The sequence below is a fragment of the Mustela nivalis genome, assembly GCF_964662115.1.
Source record: "Mustela nivalis genome assembly, chromosome: 3".
NCBI lineage: Eukaryota > Metazoa > Chordata > Mammalia > Carnivora > Mustelidae > Mustela > Mustela nivalis.
The window spans coordinates 142,047,321-142,065,625 of NC_139022.1; the positions used below are offsets into that span (position 1 = coordinate 142,047,321).

At 43.7% G+C, this 18,305-nt stretch overlaps 1 protein-coding gene and 1 pseudogene across 4 annotated transcripts; one reads left to right on the forward strand and one right to left on the reverse strand.

Annotated features, from left to right (window-relative positions):
• Positions 1-2,865: 2,865 nt before the first annotated feature.
• LOC309860957 (large ribosomal subunit protein eL34 pseudogene) lies at positions 2,866-9,161 on the forward strand (annotated as a pseudogene). Its single transcript has 2 exons — positions 2,866-3,238; positions 9,046-9,161. The product of its transcript is annotated as a large ribosomal subunit protein eL34 pseudogene (transcript).
• A 1,010-nt stretch (positions 9,162-10,171) lies between these two features.
• On the reverse strand, positions 10,172-16,739 carry FST (follistatin). Of its 3 annotated transcripts, none has more exons than XM_082724393.1 (6): positions 16,281-16,739; positions 14,210-14,401; positions 13,549-13,767; positions 12,993-13,217; positions 12,104-12,334; positions 10,172-11,380 (listed from the first exon to the last, which is right to left on the reverse strand). In XM_082724393.1, the coding sequence occupies exons 1-6, from the start codon at positions 16,363-16,365 to the stop codon at positions 11,298-11,300; spliced, it is 1,035 nt and encodes a 344-aa protein (XP_082580519.1). In that variant the 5' UTR covers positions 16,366-16,739; the 3' UTR covers positions 10,172-11,297. The 3 variants fall into 3 exon arrangements, with proteins under 3 accessions (XP_082580519.1, XP_082580517.1, XP_082580518.1); XM_082724391.1 differs by having other exon boundaries at positions 12,104-12,331; positions 16,281-16,497; XM_082724392.1 differs by having other exon boundaries at positions 11,175-11,643; positions 16,281-16,497.
• Between the last annotated feature and the right edge of the window lie 1,566 nt (positions 16,740-18,305).

The window sequence follows — 18,305 nt, forward strand, 5'->3', positions numbered from 1 at the left end:
ACTGAAGCTAAAAGGACTAAATTCTCTACAGCTCTAATTTCAATGCTTGGTTTATATTTACCACCTTCGAAACCCCTATTTTAGTGTACAGAAATGTAGAGAAAATATGGGTACACAACTAGAATGTGTGAAATGTAGTGATGTCTCTTATAAATTGTTGCAAAACTGAAACAATTTTCAAGGTAAGTTGGACTATGAAATTATTCCACTTAAATTATCTGGGTAATTAAAAAATTACATCTTTATTATGGATAAAATTCACATACCATTCATTGTATCCATTTAAAGTGTACAAATTCAATGGTGTTTGTATATTTGCAGAGCTATGCAACCAGCACCACAGTCAATTTTAGAACATACTTATCCTCTGAAAAAGAAATCCCATACCCATCAGCAGTCACCCCCAGTCATTTCTATCCCACTCCCTCCACCCCTGGCAACCACTAATCTTTCTCCCTACATATTTGTCCTTTCTGGACATCTTGGCAAAATATTTTTATTTTGGCAAATTCTTAAAGGTGTATTATTTCTCTGACAAATTCTAAACTTTATATTGATTTATTATATATATTTTTGATTCATTATATATTGATATTCATTTGTTTATATTTTCCTCCTCATTAACTATTGAAGCTTTGCATTAATTTAATAGCCAGGTCATACAAAAGATTTTTTTTAAGATTTTATTTAAAATCTTAAATAAGATTTAAGCATGGGCTGGTGGGGCAGGGGCAAAAGGTGGGAGAGAGGGAGAAGCAGACTCCCCACTGAGCAGGGAGCCTGATGCAGGGCTAGATCCTAGGACCCCCGAGATCATGACCTGAGTGTAGGTCAGATGCCCACCCAATATGAGCTACTGCATAGATAAGTCCCATAGGTAAGATTTTTGAAAATCTTACAATTGATCCCTGAACTGCTGTCATAAAACGTAAATAAATGACATTAGTGGGTTTTTGTTGAGTTGTAATATTGGTCCATAGAATCTAGACTCCATCAGGAGAATTTTTAACAGATAAATCAATAAATCAAACAAAACAACTTTTATAATGTTACATTAGTCTACATTCATCCCTTCTGCTCCTGGCTATTGGTGAAGAGAAATATTTATCTTGATCTGGTTCATCACCTGGATTTTTGGCCGATGTCCTCAGAACTGGAGATAGGACTTTCCCATATAAGGGTCTTTGGTAATGTCAGAGAATTCTTCGTTTTTCGCCAGCCCTTGCTTGAGGTTGAGTTCAGTCTCCGTGGTGACGTATTTGTAAGCACTAGCCCCTGCGCTGTCCTACTGAGGCTAAAGTTAGGAAACTTCCACTTGCAAAGCATTCTGCCATATGTTAACTACTGTTTGTTATTTGGGAAATTGCTTCTGTCTGTGTTTGCCTCCTGTTGCTGTTGTCTGTTTCTCTACCCTTCTTGTGTTCCTCTGACTTGTGCTGGGACAATGTATAGTGTTTGGGGGCTGGGGTCTTATTGGTTGGAGCATTTGACTGGCAGTAGATTGTGAATGACTTCCTAGTTGAGTGCTTCTGCGAAAATAGTCTTGAGCTGATATTGATGAATTCTATACTCTCCTTCTGGCTTGCAGTTCTACTTTTAAATACTATCTCTTGTTTAGATTAGCTGATAGTATTTACCTGCCACTGTGGTTGCCGGGATCTTTCGGACACCCTCTCTAGCTTATACTTCTGTATGCTGAATTCTACCTTCCCAATTTAGAACCTAACTCTGCATTTCCCAACTTCTTTTGCCAGGGACTTAGTTTCGCCAGTCAGATATACTCCTAAAAATTTTGATTTGGAAGAATCTATGTGGGGAAGGAAGTGGGGTGAGGGGCATCTAGCATAGGAATTGCAGTGAAAACTATGATGATATTGAAATACTGTGGAAGGGACAGAAGACTGTAGATGGAAAAGCAAGGGAGTGGAGAATGGAACTCTTGGCCTGCAAAGGACAGTCAGAGCATATCAATGTGTGAAACAAACCAGGTGAAGTTGTCGACAATAGGGACATGGTAAATACAGTGAACTAGGGAAAGCGGACCCTACCTGGAGGAGAGAGTTGCTGCTCTCAGCTCTGTTCCTGGTAATTGTGCCTGTGTGGTGTCAGATTTTTCAAGAAAAAGTAGAAATCCAGGTTTTTGGGTGGAATTTCCTAAATTTTGAATATTCCCAATTAATTCAGAATTATTTTACAGGTTTGTGTGATCCATAAAATAGAAGTCAGACGCAGTCCACAGGTTGCCATGTTTTGATCTCTGTTATTGGTGAGAACACACACTCATAAAGAAGCCCTGGAAGAATGGCAAGATAGGAGGGTATGGAAATACAAAAGCCAGGGAATTGACAAGAGTAAAGTCTGGTTAAGATAGCACAGATCCAAGAGACATCTGTTAGATAAGGATAGAATAAGGTCCATTGTATCCATTGTATTGGGAGCTTGGAAGTCATTGATAACATTTGTCAAACCTCTTCTGCTAACAGAAGAGACCAAATTGTGGAAGGCTGAGGAATGAGGGAGAGGTAGGGCAGAGGATACCCAGCGAAGATTACTCCACAGGTTGAGGGAGACACAAGAAGGCTTTTATTTTTTTTTTTTGGAAGCCGAGCCAAGGCTGAAGTCTTTTTAGATATATGTTTGTACATATGTATGTATATTTGAATTAGGCAAGCTTTACTAATTACATCATTTCAATTTTCCATAACCTTAATTAAGTTTAAGGAAGCTCTATACCCAGTGTGGGGCTTGAACTAACAACCCTGAGGTCCAAAGTCACATGCTCTACCGACTGAGCCAGCCAGGTGCCCCTCTATAACCTTATTTATAAAAAGTTTATGAAGCGGAGGGCGGCATCCGTAGGCATTCAGAATGGTCCAGCGTTTGACCTACCGTCGTAGGCTGTCCTACAATAGAGCCTCTAATAAAACTAGGCTGTCCTGAACCCTGGGTAATAGAATCGTTTACCAAGAAGGTTGGGAAGGCACCAAAATCTGCATGTGGCGTGCCTAGGCCGACTTCGAGGAGTTTGTGCTGTGAGACCTAAAGTGCTTATGAGGTTGTCTAAAACGAAAAAACGTCAGCAGGGCCTACGGTGGTTCCATGTGTGCCAAGTGTGTTCATGACAGGATCAAGCACGCTTTCCCTGTCGAGGAGCAGAAAATCGTTGTGAAAGTGTTGAAGGCACAAGCACAGAGTCAGAAAGCTAAATTAAAAAAAAAAAAAAATGAAGCTGTTTTGAGTAATAAAAAAATCAAAAGGCAAAAAAAAAAGTTTATGGAGCATATTTATAGGCTCAGGTTAATAAAACCTCTGTAGAGGGAGAAATAAAAAACAATGGAAGGAGGGGAAACTGGGTTTCTCAGTCAGTTAAGACGCTGCCTTAGGTTCAGGTCATGATCTCTGGATCCTGGGATGAAGACCCCAGTCGAGTCCTTAGGCTCCTGGGGAGTCCACTTCTCCTCCTCCTTCATATTCATGTGCTCATGCTCTCTCTCTCTCTCTCTGTGTCAAATAAATAAAATCTTTAAAAAAAATGGAGAGAAAGCTGTTAACGGAATTTTCGGAGGTGATTGGGAGGGGTTGTGGTGGGAAAACAGATAGGAAAGTGAGATTCTCTGAGATTAGAGGAAAGACAATTAGAAATTTTATGGAATCAGGGAAACTCATGACTTATGCTGGCAGGAGAAGTTGAGGTAATTCTTTCCTTATGACAGCAATTTTCTAGTTGTGCAGATGAGATAAAATTCACTGAGAGAGAGGAGAGTGGGAGTGGACATGTTGTTTGAGCACGGTGGTGAGGCTGTGGAAATGCCATGGAAGGGAGTGGGAAAGAAAGGTGTATTTTTAATATTGCTAGGGAGTCTAAAGAACCCAGTTTCTGGTTAGTTCCCATACTTGTATAGGGGCATCAGTTTATACTCTTTCAGGATTTCATTCTTTGCTCAGCAGCATAGATATAGGTATGGAGAGGGTAGATTTCACTGAGCTGTAGTTAGGATTTTGGCCAGAGGGTGTAGGTAAATGGACAGGAATTCACAGAACCGTGGTTTTGGTGAGAAAATCCTTGAGGTGTTTGAAGGTAGGAAATAATATGAGACTAGGAGGGAGTCAAATAGCAGGAAGTTGAAAGAAGGCCCTTTTAGTCTTGGTTCAGAACATTGGGGCATTGTTGTCCCATTGGATGCATCCCTGGGAGCATCAACTGTTTCAAGCCTGTGTGTCTGTTGAATGTGGTTGTTTAGATCTCCCTGTTCTTAGAAGAGGTGGGCCAGATGAGTAGCCATTTTTGCCTTCTAACCCATGGATGAAACTGAAGCACTACTTGAAGATGATGCAGAAGTCCTAGAAGTTGCCAGCAAGTGTCCTGGAAGGTGAATTGACCCAACGTCAATTTAAGGGAGAAACAGGATTGGAAAGCCACTATTTTTCATTCAAAATTCAAGTCTTGGGCGCCTGGGTGGCTCAGTGGGTTAAGCCTCTGCCTTTGGCTTAGGTCACCATCCTGGGGTCCTGGGATCGAGTTCCACACCAGGCTCTCTGCTCAGCAGGGAGCCTGCTTCCCTTCTACCTCTCTGCCTGCCTTTCTGCCTACTTGTGATTTCTGTCAAATAAATAAATAAAATCTTTTAGTAAGAAATTCAAGTCTGGCTGTCTCAGTTGGTAGAGCATGCAATTTTTGGTCTCGGGGTTGTGAGTTCACCCCCCATGTTGGGTAAGGAGATTACTTTTAAAAAGAAAGAAAAAAAAAATCAAGTCTCTTCTTGATAAACTTACCTCTCAATGCATCTGGCTGAAAGGGATGATGGAGGCAAACCCACAACTCCTAGCCAGCCCAGCTTAAGCTTCCCTAGGAAGAGCTCCCTTAATATAGTGGAAGATGAGACCGTTAGGGAAAATGTGCCTTGTGCTGTTTCTAGCTCAGTGTCTTTATCACGGGTAGGCATACTCACAACATGAGGCCACATTTTGTATGAGAATCCTGGCTAGAACAGGATGGGGAACAAGGCTGAACATGGCTTCCTTGGAGCTCTACCAGAGACCCTCTAGACAAGAATTTTCTGACAGCCTTTAGAACATCAACTAGCCAGGGCTTACTTGGAACTTGAAATAATTCTAAGGCAGTAGTTCTCAAACCCTAGCATGATCACAAATTACCTGAAGAGCTTGTTAAAATGTAGATTCTTTTTTTTTTTTCTTTTTAAGATTTTATTTATTTATTCATGAGGGACAGAGAAAGAGAGAGAGAGATAGAAGCAGAGGCAGAAGGAGGAGCAGAAGGAGAAGCAGGCTCCTCGCAGAGCAGGGAGCCAGATGCAGGACTCGATCTCAGGACCCTGGGATCATGAACTGAGCTGAAGGCAGATGCTCAACAGACTGACCCACCCAGGCGCCCTAAAATGCAGATTCTTGGACTCTATCCCGCATGAATTTGGTTCAGTGATTCTGGGATAGTGCTTGAGAGCTTGCATTTGTAACAAGTTCCCAAGTACTGTTGCTGCTGCTGGGCCAGGCACTATACCATTTATGTAGAACAAGCTATGTTTGGGAATTTTATTGACTGGGTTCTGGTTCCACATATTCAATGAATAAATTGTCTTAAGTCCATTTCGATGACTTCTCTTGGGTTTCTGATCCTGCAGAAGACTCTACCTTAGGAATTCTAGGTATTGTGGGCCTTTCGAGTAATAATACAATCCTTCTGTTACCTGTTGTCATTAGGCCGTAAACCCACAGCAGTCTAAATAAACGATAGAGACTGGCCTTTATGGGATGTATCATGACCATGAAATTGTCCCATCAATTCTTTTTGGTGCTGAAAAAGACAGCGATCTATCAAGATTTCTTCTTTCAACTAGAACAATATAAGCTCCCCTCTTCCTCACTAGGACTGTAACTTTTCCTTTAACTTCTTGTTTGCCTCAAATTCTTGAGAAAAGTTTATACTCATTCTCTAGCCAGAGACCTGAGTCCTTAGGAAATTAATACAAGAGGCTTTTGGTGGGAGTGTATTTGGCTTCCAACAGTACCAGTTGGTTCCTGGGCTGTATTCTTAAAATAGAAAAATGACCAATTACAGCTCTGCCAGGACTACATTTTGTGTAATCCTGAGAATATGTTTTTAAGTGTCTGAAGGACTCAGCCACAGGAATCTTGATGGTACCAGCCAAGATATCTGAGGTCCAAGGATGGCAAGACCCAGGGACCATTCAGTACTCATGGGGGGATTCCAGCTAAATAGAAGCTGGGATTTGGACATGTCTGGGCAGGTCTGCTGAATATGCAGGACAGGCATGCCTAGTGTCTATTTACATGGCAACTTTTGGCTGAAGAATGACTGTATGCTGATCTGAATGGAAAGTAGAGGGAGAAGAACAGAAATGTATCTGTCTTGGGACCCAGGTTTTGATAAATGTTCTTTAATAAATGAAGTTATTAATTAAGTAATATATCACCCTTTTTTTTCCCCAGAATTACACAATTTACATTAAGATTCTTGACAGTTTGAAAATAGTTCACTGTTATCTTAAGGAATCTGTAGTCCTTGTGTGGGAAATCATATAAAAATGAAAGAAGATTGATTTAATTAAGTTGACCACGTGGGATTATATTGGGTGTGTGAGAAAAGGACAAAAGACATATTTTGTGGCTTTGGAAATATTGGTGGATTAGTGAATTTTTAAAAAATTTTAATAGGAGGGGCACCTGGGTGGCTTAGTAGTTAAGCATCTGCCTTTGGCTATGGTAGTGATCCCTGGGTCCTGGGACTGAGCCCCGAGTTGGGTTCCTGCTGGAAGGGGAGCCTGCTACTCCCTCTCCAGCTCCCCCTGCTTGTGTTCCCTCTCTTGCTGTCTTTCTTTGTCAAATAAATACATAAATAAATAATCTAAATTTTTTTTTCACAGGAAATAATATATTTAAACTTGTTATTTTGAATTGTGTGCTCTCGGTATAGCACCTACAATGTTGTGAATTTTGTTAAATATTAACATGGCTGAAATACTTTAAAATTATATTTACCTTCATTTAGAAACTGTTCACAGTTGTGCGTCTGGTCTTGATTGATGCCATTCCTTATTCACTGGCATTTTGTTTTGTTGATGAGCCACAATTCCACCCTTGTTTTTCCTTAATTAATAACAATTATTATAATCTTAGAGGACACTCATTTACAGACTTTTTCTTTTATGTTCCAGGCACCCATCTAAGCATTTTACACATCTTATCTCTTTTAAGCCTCACAGAATTGTTATGATCCTGACCATATACATGGGGAAACTGAGGCACAGAGAAATTAAATTACTTGTCCAAATAGTATCTAACAACCAGTGGAGAAAATCAGGGCTTTGGGTGCATTTACAGTTTTAGTAATGTTACTAACCACTCCAAATTTTAAGATGATTATAGAAAAGAAAAGGCTGTGTCTCAGTTTGGATGTGGTTTAGGTGTCATGAACTCGTTCAGTGCCAACTTTGATTCTTTAAGTAGCCTTGGTAAAGTCATTGGAATTATTTTCCAGAGACTTATGGTTATACAAATGATTTTTTAAACAACTCTGTTATTTCAGTTGCTTTCCTAGAGAATGGGAGAAGCAGTCTACTGTGTACCTCTCCTTGATAAGGACGTTTCAGATTTTTAAACTTACTTGGATATAATTTCAAACTTACAGACAAGTTGCAAAAATAAAGGCAGCATTAAAAATACCCATGCAGGGCGCCTGGGTGGCTCAGTGGGTTGAGCCGCTGCCTTTGGCTCGGGTCGTGATCTCGGGGTCCTGGGATCGAGTCCGGCATCGGGCTCTCTGCTCAGCCGGAAGCCTGCTTCCCTCTCTCTCTCTCTGCCTGCCTCCCCATCTACTTGTAATTTCTCTCTGTCAAATAAATAAATAAAATCTTAAAAAAAAAAAATACCCATGCAGGGCGCCTGGGTGGCTCAGTGGGTTAAAGCTTCTGCTTTCGGCTCAGGTCATGGTCTCAGGGTTTCGGGATTGAGCCCCGCATTGGGCTCTCTGCTCAGTGGGGAGCCTGCTTCCTCTTCTCTCCCTGCCTGCTTCTCTGACTACTTGTAATCTCTATCAAACAAATAAATAAAATCTTAAAAAAAATATATCCTTTTACTCAAATTCACTTATTGTTAACATTTTACTCTAATCCTTTCATCATTTGTGTGCTTTCTCAGAATACGTTTGGGGAAAAAAGTGGTAATGTTATATATTTTTCCTAAATCCTTTAAGGGTGAGTTACATATTTTGGGGGCTTCTCCCTGTAATACCTTAGTGTGTATTTCCTAAGTACAAGGGTAATCTCTTTTGTGACCACCTTACAGTAATAAATTTCGGTAAATTTAACATTGATTCAATACTTTAATCTATGGACAGTATTCTAATTTGTCAATTGGTTTATTAATGTTATTTATAACATTTTCCTTCTTGGGTACAGGATGCAGTCTAAGGCCACTTACTGCCTTTAGCTGTCACATTTGAGAATAATTCCAATTATGCTAGATTTATTTTTCCTATAGTCTAGAAGCCATACCCATACAGTATGTAAAAATCTTAATTTAGATGGACTACTCATGAAAATTAGATTTCTGATAGATTTTATTCATTACTACTTGATATCTTATAATTTCTGATGATTAGGATGTAGTATTCTAGCTCCTAGCAATTGTTTCTATTACATTGTTTCTATTAAATTGTATGTCTAAGTGAATTAGACTTTTTTTTAAAGACTTTTTGAATCGTAGTTGAACTTCTAACAATAGCCTAATGATGATCTAATTTTAATTTTAGGAGAGACTACTATTTTTTGGTTCTAATTAATTGAACACAGAATTATTGGAAAAGTAGGGAACTCCAAGAAGGAAAATGAGGTACTGTCTAATATGTAAGAGGAATGACTGATGTTGACAAATATTAAATAAAAAATTTTAAATAAATAATCAGGATGTTGTTTAAAAGGCAAGCTGTTGATTTTATCACTCCCTCTTGCTAAGACACCCATGGGTCCCTGTTAAATCTGACGTTTTTACTCTGGTCGTCAATGGCAGCTTTAAAATGTAGCATCCCAGGACAAAGTCACAAATCACCTCCAGGAAGGGCTGTGAAACTCTATCCGCCGGCTCTTTCATTTCCCAAGAGCCCGTCCCTAGTGGCACACCAGTAGCTTCTGGGCACTGGAGGAGTTATGATCCTTGTCTTCCCCAGGGTTCGTGGCAGTCTGTTTGTCTTCTGCAACTCCCTTTCACCTTTCTCGGGGAAGCTTGGGCTGAAGGCTAACGAATCTATGGATACCCAGTCATTATTTAAACTCCCTTCCCAAGAGACCCCTCTGCCTCCACCAAATTTGTTGACCACAGTTGAGAGCCAAGAGTCCCCTACAGTCATTTTTAATAGTTGTATTAGAGAGGGTTTTCAGAAAAGGGACAAAATTTTAAAAAGATCTTGGGTCATGGTTTTTGAAAGATTGTATCTAATGGCTGAGCAACGTTGGCAATATTGACTGTTCTTTTCTCTTTTCTCCCACATACCCAGTCCTCACTTCTTTGCATATTGACATTCCCTTGATATTTTTAATATACTTAGGCTATGAATTAGCACTCAATGAATTGAACATTTGCATTCTCTAGTTCTGCATTACTATGTATTACAGAGACTAGGCTCTAATAGTGTGACTTGGCTCTAATATAACCTGTAAAATATTGACACACATTCTCTAGTGTCATTACATAATCCCTATGAACCATGGAAGTCACTGTGGAAATCCAGTCTGCCCCTAGAATTCCAACTGTAATGCATATTTCTGTAGTTGATATTCTGATTTCTAGAATGTGTTTGCTTGTCAAGTATTGGTCTGTATTCACTTTTCCTTTGGTGTGCTTTGTTTTTTAAAGATCAAAGATCCATTTTATTTTCATGGAGGAAGATAAGGGTTCCCCTGGCTATGGAGAGGTGCTTACAAAAGAACTAAGATGATGGTGCTTTTAGGTATGCAAAGGTCCTGCAAAGGGGTGGCTGGACCTCAGATCCTTTTATTTTCAGACTCCACTGAAGTGATTTGTAATTTACCTGACTTTGGAGCTTCTATTGTCCTGGCTCACTGAATTTTTCAGCAAATGTATCATAAACACTTTAACTCAAAAGCCCAAACAACTTCCACATCATCAAGTGAGACCATTGGGTTTTTAAAATTTTTTTATTTTTTCACTCATCATTTATTTACAAATACACATTATAACTTTTATATACATTGCACATTTACATGGTAGAAAAGTACAAAACTATATATTTAAATGAATTTATATTTAACTTGCCATGTTTGAAAATATAAAATTGCATCAGAAAAAAGTATTATGAAAAGCAAGAAACTTGAACTGATAAAGCTTTGATATAACTTTTAGTGACACATTGTTTGAAAGAGAACTTATTGAAGAGGTACAGCAGACTAGCTTAAAGGAAACACCTAACAAAAGGTTGAATGTATAGCATTCCCTTCCTTCAATCTCCAGATACCCATATCACTCAATTTCTTTGGATTTGTAACATCTTAAAAGTATATTATGAAAATTGTAACATTACTATCACCCTTTCTCTCACAAATTCTGACAAGAGAACTGAACTAGGAGTTTCCTCAAAGATGTATCCTCTGTACCTTCTATTTGAGTCAGTTATAACGCCTTTTGGTCAGTCAAGATTCCTTGTAAACAAAACCCGAGGGATCATGTATGTACAGAACAGGCAGCAGAAAATCCAATAAATAAACATGACAGAAACTGACATGCAAGTTTGTTAAAGTGGAAAAGATTCTAACAACGGTGAGATGAGGGGAGACAGATGAGTGAGTGAATAGTAAGGAATGGACTTAAATGGTTTACAAGGAAAAAAAAAAGCTTTTACTTTACAAGCAAGAGACCTCACAATAAATAACAACTGCTCTTCCTTTCACGAATAAATTTCTTCAAAAACAAGGTGTACAGTCAACCAGACATTTTATGTATAAATTATAAAACATGACACAGTATAAATAAATGTCTACAAGTCTCAACTATGGGCCTCATCCAGTAGACCTCACAATGACTGCCTCTCCATGTCCAATGAGTAACAAGGTGGCCTGGGAGAGAGCTCTAGGACAAAGTCCTTTATGTATAGTTTTCCCCCCAAATAAATAAGCATACACTTATTTACAGTATGGACAATATATTTTTTTTCTTTTTTCTTTCCCCCCCATTTTTTTTCTTTCTTTCTTTTTTTTTTTTTTTTTTTTTGCCAAAGGCTATGTCAACACTGAACATTGGTGGAGGGTTTACCACTCTAGAATGGAAGATATAGGAAAGCTGTAGTCCTGGTCTTCATCTTCCTCTTCTTCCTCGGTATCTTCCGAAATGGCTAGATGGGGGAATACAGGGGAGCTGTTGTTTAAATACGGACAACAACAGCGCAGAAGCAGCTCAGTGTATGTTTTCAAAGCCCTCTGATACAGCCATATTACAGCGTTGCATTTTTATGTGACTTGAAGTGAGATGCTTTGGTTTTGGCATCTGCTGTTATGCAATAAGTTTAAAAAAATTTTTGTTTTAAACATAATCTATGAAGTCAAAAACTGCAGAAAGTTCTGAAGAATCAATGGCTCAGGTTTTACGGGCAGATTCCTGAAATTAGATAAAAAGCGCTCTTGTGTTCTAGGTATAACTGCTTTGGGTCCTTAATTCAGAGTTAGTAGAGGCAACTGCAAAAAGCAGCAGCCCATGTGTGATCATATAAAGCTGTCTTTGAAAAAGAAAAAAAAAAACTTTGAAGCAGTTAGTTTAGATTCAAGTGTTAATAAAGCAAACGGCAAAGCACATTACTAAAGCAAAAGAATTAGGGGCAAATGACTAGAAGTAAGTTTTTAGAGGCAAGCCCGTTGATGATCATTGGACAAGTTCTAAAGCCAGGGAACATTCCAGGGAATTTTTCTGTGGACCACTGAATTCCTAGTGAAATTTAGCAGTTACCTAATTTAAACAGAAATGGGCTTCTATTGGAAGGTTTTCGTGCTTTTTATGTCTCCGTTCCCTAGGGCTTGCCTGGGAAAGCCTCAAATTGCAGCAAGGTTAAAATTGCACTTACAGTTGCAAGATCCGGAGTGTTTTACTTCCAGCAGCACACCTGAGGAGCAGGCAGCTTCCTTCATGGCACACTCGCTGGCATAAGTGGCATTGTCGCTGGCACACACAGGCTCCTCAGACTTACTCTCAGGGCACAGCTCATCGCAGAGGGAACACCGGCCTCTGCCAACCTTGAAATCCCATAAACACTTTTTTCCACCGGTGCACTGGATATCTTCACAGGACTTTGCTTCTAGGATATATATAATACGCCTGTGATGAGTAAATGGATTTCCCCTTTTCCCCATTTTTTCCTTTCTTTAGCCCTCTGTCAATAAATATAAACTCACTAATAGGATCATGGAGATATTATGCAAAAATGTTTGACCATAAAATTGAAACTTGAATGCACACGTTTCCTATGTACCACATTAGTACATGAAAATGGTATTTTTGGGGAACAGGTTATCACAGTATTCTGAAATTAAATATATATTTTATTATTTCCCACAAGTGGAATCTTTTGAAAAATAAAGAATTCCATCAGTTATTAGAATCTGGTAACAGATTTTAGGAACTGTTAAGCAATTATTTCTTGCTTCCAGCAAGTCTAGCACCTAAAATATGTGTAAAATTAAGTGAGTTCTAAGTTTTCTAAGATAGAAAATTGTTTCCTATTTCTTGCTGGCCTTTCAACATATATGCCAGTGCTTCTGGAAGATAACTGCTTTCCTGAGGAATGCCATGATTACAACAGTTTACCCAAACTGGGCAGTATTTCTCTCTCTGGTGAAACTATGCATTATGGAGAGGCTTTGGGCTTATTTATTGATTAACTCCATAGTTTTAGCACTACAACTAGCCTTTCTGATCCTATTTCCATTTTTTCTTCCTTAATCCAGGATACCTACTGATACACTTTCCCTCATAGGCTAATCCAATCGATCTGCCCAGGAGGCAGGTAGCCTTTCTCAGGTGACAGGCACTGGAGTAGGTCACTCCATCGTTCCCACAGAGATACTGTTCAGAGGAGGTGGGCTCTGGGCAAATCCGGTTACATGTCACACAGTAGGCATTATTAGTCTGGTCTACCACGCACGTGGAGCTGCCTGGACAGAAAACATCCCGACATGTCTCTGAAATAAAGAGGGAAACATACATCAATGACAGGTTCTTCCTGGCCCTTAGGCAGTGAGCATTTGGTATCGTCAAGGAAATCATAAAAGGGAAGCACCCAGCTTTTCAAAAAGCACTTTGGGAACCTTGTGGCTTTCAAGAGAAAATCTATGACTCTAGGTCAATCCTCTCAGTGTTCTTAAGAAGTCTTTGGAATATAAAAAAGGGTTACTTTACTTTGCATCATCATTACTGTTCGGCTCTTAGTGGGGACTATACCGTCCCCCAGGAGTCTTCCAGTGGGTCAGCCTCAGCCGGAAAGTTGGAGGAGGGGAGCCAGAGAGGACCTACTTTTACATTTGCCTTGGTACTGGACTTCCAGTTCCGGCTGCTCTTTACATCTGGCCTTGAGAAGCGCACACTCGTTGCGGTAGGTTTTCCCGTCCAGCCCACACACCGGGCCTTTCCAGGTGATGTTGGAACAATCTGGGGCACAGACGCAACGGGGTTTGTTCTTTTTGTTCATTCGGCATTTTTTCCCCGGGCCGCAGTCCACGTTCTCGCAGGTCTCTACGAGGTGGAAAGAGGCATGGATCAAAACCAGGGCCAGCCAGTATGCAGGTCAGCAAGGAGGGGTGCGAAGGCCTTGTACCATCCTGTGGCCGAGAGTTCGAACAGGAGGGGTCCAGCTCTCTCCTAGAAGTTGAGGAGGGGGTGGAGGCCTGGGGGACAGTGGTTTGCATCCTATTCCCAAGTCTTTCTCAATTAGGGAGAGTGTGCTGGCGTCACCACCACATTTGGCTAGTACGTCCAGGAATGTCTGGGCAACGGTGTTTTGCCTGTAGTGTGTAACAGGCGAGATTCAACCAGAAAGGCTTCCAGGGGCTGGGGGAAGATAAAGGCAACCCAGGAACAAAACTCTTCTAGTCCCTAACCCCAGCTGGGCAGTGGAGAAGATGAGGATAAGACGCCCTCTACTGAGGGCCTGCACACTGGGGAGGAAGAGTCCTACCTTTACAGGGGATGCAGTTGGGGGCGCCCCCATTGAAAATCATCCACTTGAAGAGCGTGTTGTCATTTACATCCTCTTCTGTCCAGGAGGTGCTGAGGCGGCCCGTGCTGCAGCACTCCTCCTTGCTCAGTTCTGTCTTGTATAGGACCTGGCAGCGGCCGTTCTTTGCTTGGCGGAGCCAGCAATTCCCAGCTGCGAGGAGACAGGGGTGGGAGGTGGGTGAGAGAGAGGCAGAGTAAGGGGGAGGGAGGCGGCGAGCTAGCGAGGGAAGGAGACCCAGCCGGGATGGGGAGGGAGTGAGTGTGGAGGAGTAGAGGGAGACGGGAGAGAAAAGAGAAAATAAATCGAAGAGAGTGAAGACGTGGGGGAAGTGAGGGGGGGAAAGCCGGCTGAAGAGGTGAGAGGTGGGTGAGGGGGAAGCAAGGCGAGAACGTGAAGCCAGAGCGCCCCAGCCATATCAATGTCAGTTACCAGTGACCCAGACACAACACGTGCAGCTTGCATTGACTTTTACTAGACTGTTTACTTTTATTCGTCCCATTTCATAACCTGCAGCGACTCGAAGAGCAGATTAAAGAACCTGACAAAAACAGGATGCGACGGATGTTTTTACATGTCGGTTTCACGTAGGCGGTACGGGTATTATTTGTGACAGGGGTTAAGAAAGTGGGAGAACTTGAGAGCGAGGGAGAAAGGAAAAGAGAGACCGACACAGACACACACACAACAGGAACAGATCAAGCAAAAGGCACTTGAGAAAAATGAAAGCAAAAAAAAGCAACTGGGCCCTGCCCGGAGCTGCCCCGTGCGGCCTCGAGGCGCAGCCCGCCCGCCCGCCAGCCCGCCCGGCCCGTTTTGCAATCCGCCAGACCCAGAGGACGCCCGCGGCCACCGCGATCTTTCGAAATCTCCGAGGGCTGCTTTCCCCGGCGCCCACGTCCGCGGCACCCAGGCAGCGCCTCGCCCCGAAAGGCGGGTAACTCCAGAGTAGTGCGGTGCCGACGGCGAGGGGGCAGTGCCCAGGGGGACAGTTTACAACACACTCAAAACGTTAACGCTAAAGCAAGCAAAGTTACAGGTCTGTCTCCAGGAAAGTGTAGGGAAAAAAGAAAAGGGGTTGGCTTCCTACTATTTCACAGTAACATACATATACCTATCTCATACCTACTGAGAAATCTTTGCAAGTAATTTTCCCTCCTTCCTTTCCCTTTTCATGTTAAGATTTTAGTCAGGAAGACTCCTTATGAATCATCTATATAATCTGAACAATAATTGGACCGCAAGCTGCTATTATCATTATTTTAAAAAATTGTGCCCAAAGACTAATTGAAATAAATTTAATTAAAAAAAACCCCAAACTTTAAAAATTTGCTCTTAATGCATCCCAGAATTTAAATAAGTTGTGAGCTCCTCGCTGTTCTACATAAAGTTAGTCGGAGGAATGAGACACAGAAAAAAAAAAATTGTAAACTACTCAAAACACTCCGGGGTAAATTTTTTTTTTTTGCGGGGTTGGGGGGAGGGGGTTGGAAGAAGCATCCACTAGGCAGAAAGCTACCCTTCCCTCTAAAATTTTCAGTACCCACATCTCCAAGTTTGGGCAAAGTTGCTGAAACCACGTCCCCCAGCCACCAAAGAAATTTCAGTATCTCCCCCCCATCCCCCAGTCATTTTTAAAGTATCCAAAAGATGTAGGAGGGAAAGAGGTTAGATTGTAAATGGATCGACTTAAATCTCCTGGCTACTGATGCTTGTCCCCTTCTTCAGAGCCAAAACAGGGGAGATAACATCTAAACTCATTATGTCCAGAACTTGGAGCATCTAACCTAACTACTGAGAGAGATTCGAGCTTACTCCCTTTCCTTTTAAAGGATAACCGCGCTTCTAACTCGGCTGGCAGTCCTGAAGTGTCACTGCCTTCAGTTTTCCCACTCCGCTCCATCCTGGAGTCGCTAAGTTGGTCCAACATCTTCCGAGAGCGGCGTTGCTTAGACCAGACTCCGTGCAGACGACAGAAAAGTACAAACCCCTGCCCGCAGCCGAGCCTCCCCGCGCATCCCCCCTCGCTTACCCTGGGCGCTGCGGTCCTCCATGAACTGGCAGAGCAGCAGCAGCAGGAGGCAAAGCCCGCCGGGCTGGTGCCTGGGACCGGCCATCCTGGGGGCAGACGCGGGGCGAGGAGCGCGGCGGCGCGGGGAGCGGGCGCGGCGGCGGGTGGCTCGGACGAGCGGCGCGCGTCGCAAAGGCGAGCGGCGGAGGGCGCAGCGATCCCGGCGCAGCCCCGCGCTCGCCGCCGGCCGCCCGCGCGATTCAATGGACGTCAGAAGCCGGGCGCAGCCGCGCTTTAAATCTAGACGGGGGTCTCCGCGGTTTGCGGTGGGCGGTCTCCCAGTGTGTGGGGCAGTGGGAGGGCGGCCGCGAGCAAGGGTGTGCGCGGCTCCTTGGGGGTGGGGAGCTTTTAAAAGTTCAGTGTGAATCAGGTGACATTTCCCACCTTCTGGAAACCCTTCCCAATTATCTGTTGGAGGTGCCCGAAATCAAAGCGACAGGAGGGGAATCGCCGAGTTCTTATTTGCGTAGGAGGGAGAGGGAGGGGGAAGGCGGAGGGGCGGGGGGTGGGGGCGACGCTTCGGGGGTGGGGAGTGGGGAAGAACACCCACTTCAAGTCCTGCACGCCGCCGCTCGCAGGCAACGCCGGCGCGCCCGGGGTGGCGGGTGTGTGTGTGTGTGTGTGTGTGTCTGAGTGTGAGAGGGGGGCGCGCTGGGGGCGCTGGAGGAGGCGGCGGCGGGCGGAGCGGGTGGGGAGGGGGGGGGGGAAACCCGGTAGTTTGTCTCTGCTCCGCGGCTCCTGGGCTCCAGAAAGACTTTGCAAACGCGCCGAGAGCCCGGAGCTGCCGAAATAGCCCGCTCGCGGTCTGCTCGGAGCGCGCCGGCCCCGCCGCTTCGCCGGGGCGCGCGGCAGATTTAGGCCCCCGTAGCCCCGGCGCGGGACCGGCGAGGTTTTGTGTCTGGGTCTCTGCTCGCCTGACTTCGCGGCCGCCCCCAACCCAGAGCTGGGGCTGGGAACCGCAGCCCCGGCGCCTTCCACCTAGGCTGGGAGGGGCTGAGACGCGGCCCTCGGTCTCGACGAGTCACAAGAAAAAAAAAAAAATGTTTAACACCTCAGGCCCAGCCCTCCCCCCCACCCCCCGTCGCAGTCTCGCCCTCTCCCTTTCTTTTCTCCCCTTTCACTTCGCGGCGTCTGGAGTCGGAGCCCGGAGCGGGGGCGCCGACGTAGGCGGTCTGCCCCCCCTCTCCCCGGCTCGGAGACTCCCCAGTTTCTGTCCTGTGTGTCTCTGTCTCTCCCAGTCTCCTCGGCTCTCGCTCTCTCTCTCTCTCTCTCCCTCTCTCGGTTCGCGGAATAAAAAAGATTGCAACATCGATAATGAACTTCTGTAGCCTCAGTTTATTAAGCACAGTGCCTGGCATTCTTCGCTGAAAGTTGGCGGGTCTCTCATTTATAACATTTTTGGCACCGCTGAATGAAACTGAGGAGGCGATATTTCCTTTTATATAAAACGATTACTTCACGGAAAATGCTATATTGTTTATTCCAAAGCTGCCTTTTAAATTTCCATTCTTTTTGCTTCTGGAGCCCGAAGGACAACAGACAGCGAAGTATGCAGACAAAATTCTTGGACATTCGCAGGTCACTGGGATTTGTTCTACGGATTTCAAATCCGCTCCTCTTCGCCCTCCCTCAAGCTTCCCCCCGCCAGACCGCCCCCCCCATTCCTCCTCTCGTCCTCCCACCCCCCCCATCTTCCATCACCCCCCCTCCACAACTGCAAATAACTCAGTGATAACAGATTTTTTTCCACCAACTGCAGGAGATAGTGCTAATCTTTTAATAAAAGATCCCATTACAATGGGATCTGTCTGGACAGACTATAATAGATCCCGAAATACAGCCGTGCTAATATTAGAAGACAGTTGTTTGGGTGCCTCTCAGACGGGCCCAAGCCCCCCTTTGAAAGTGGGCATGAATCACAAAGCCCCGCGGCCGCCGCACCTGCACCGCGCGCATTCGGTGCAGCAGGCTGGTAAAAACGGGTGA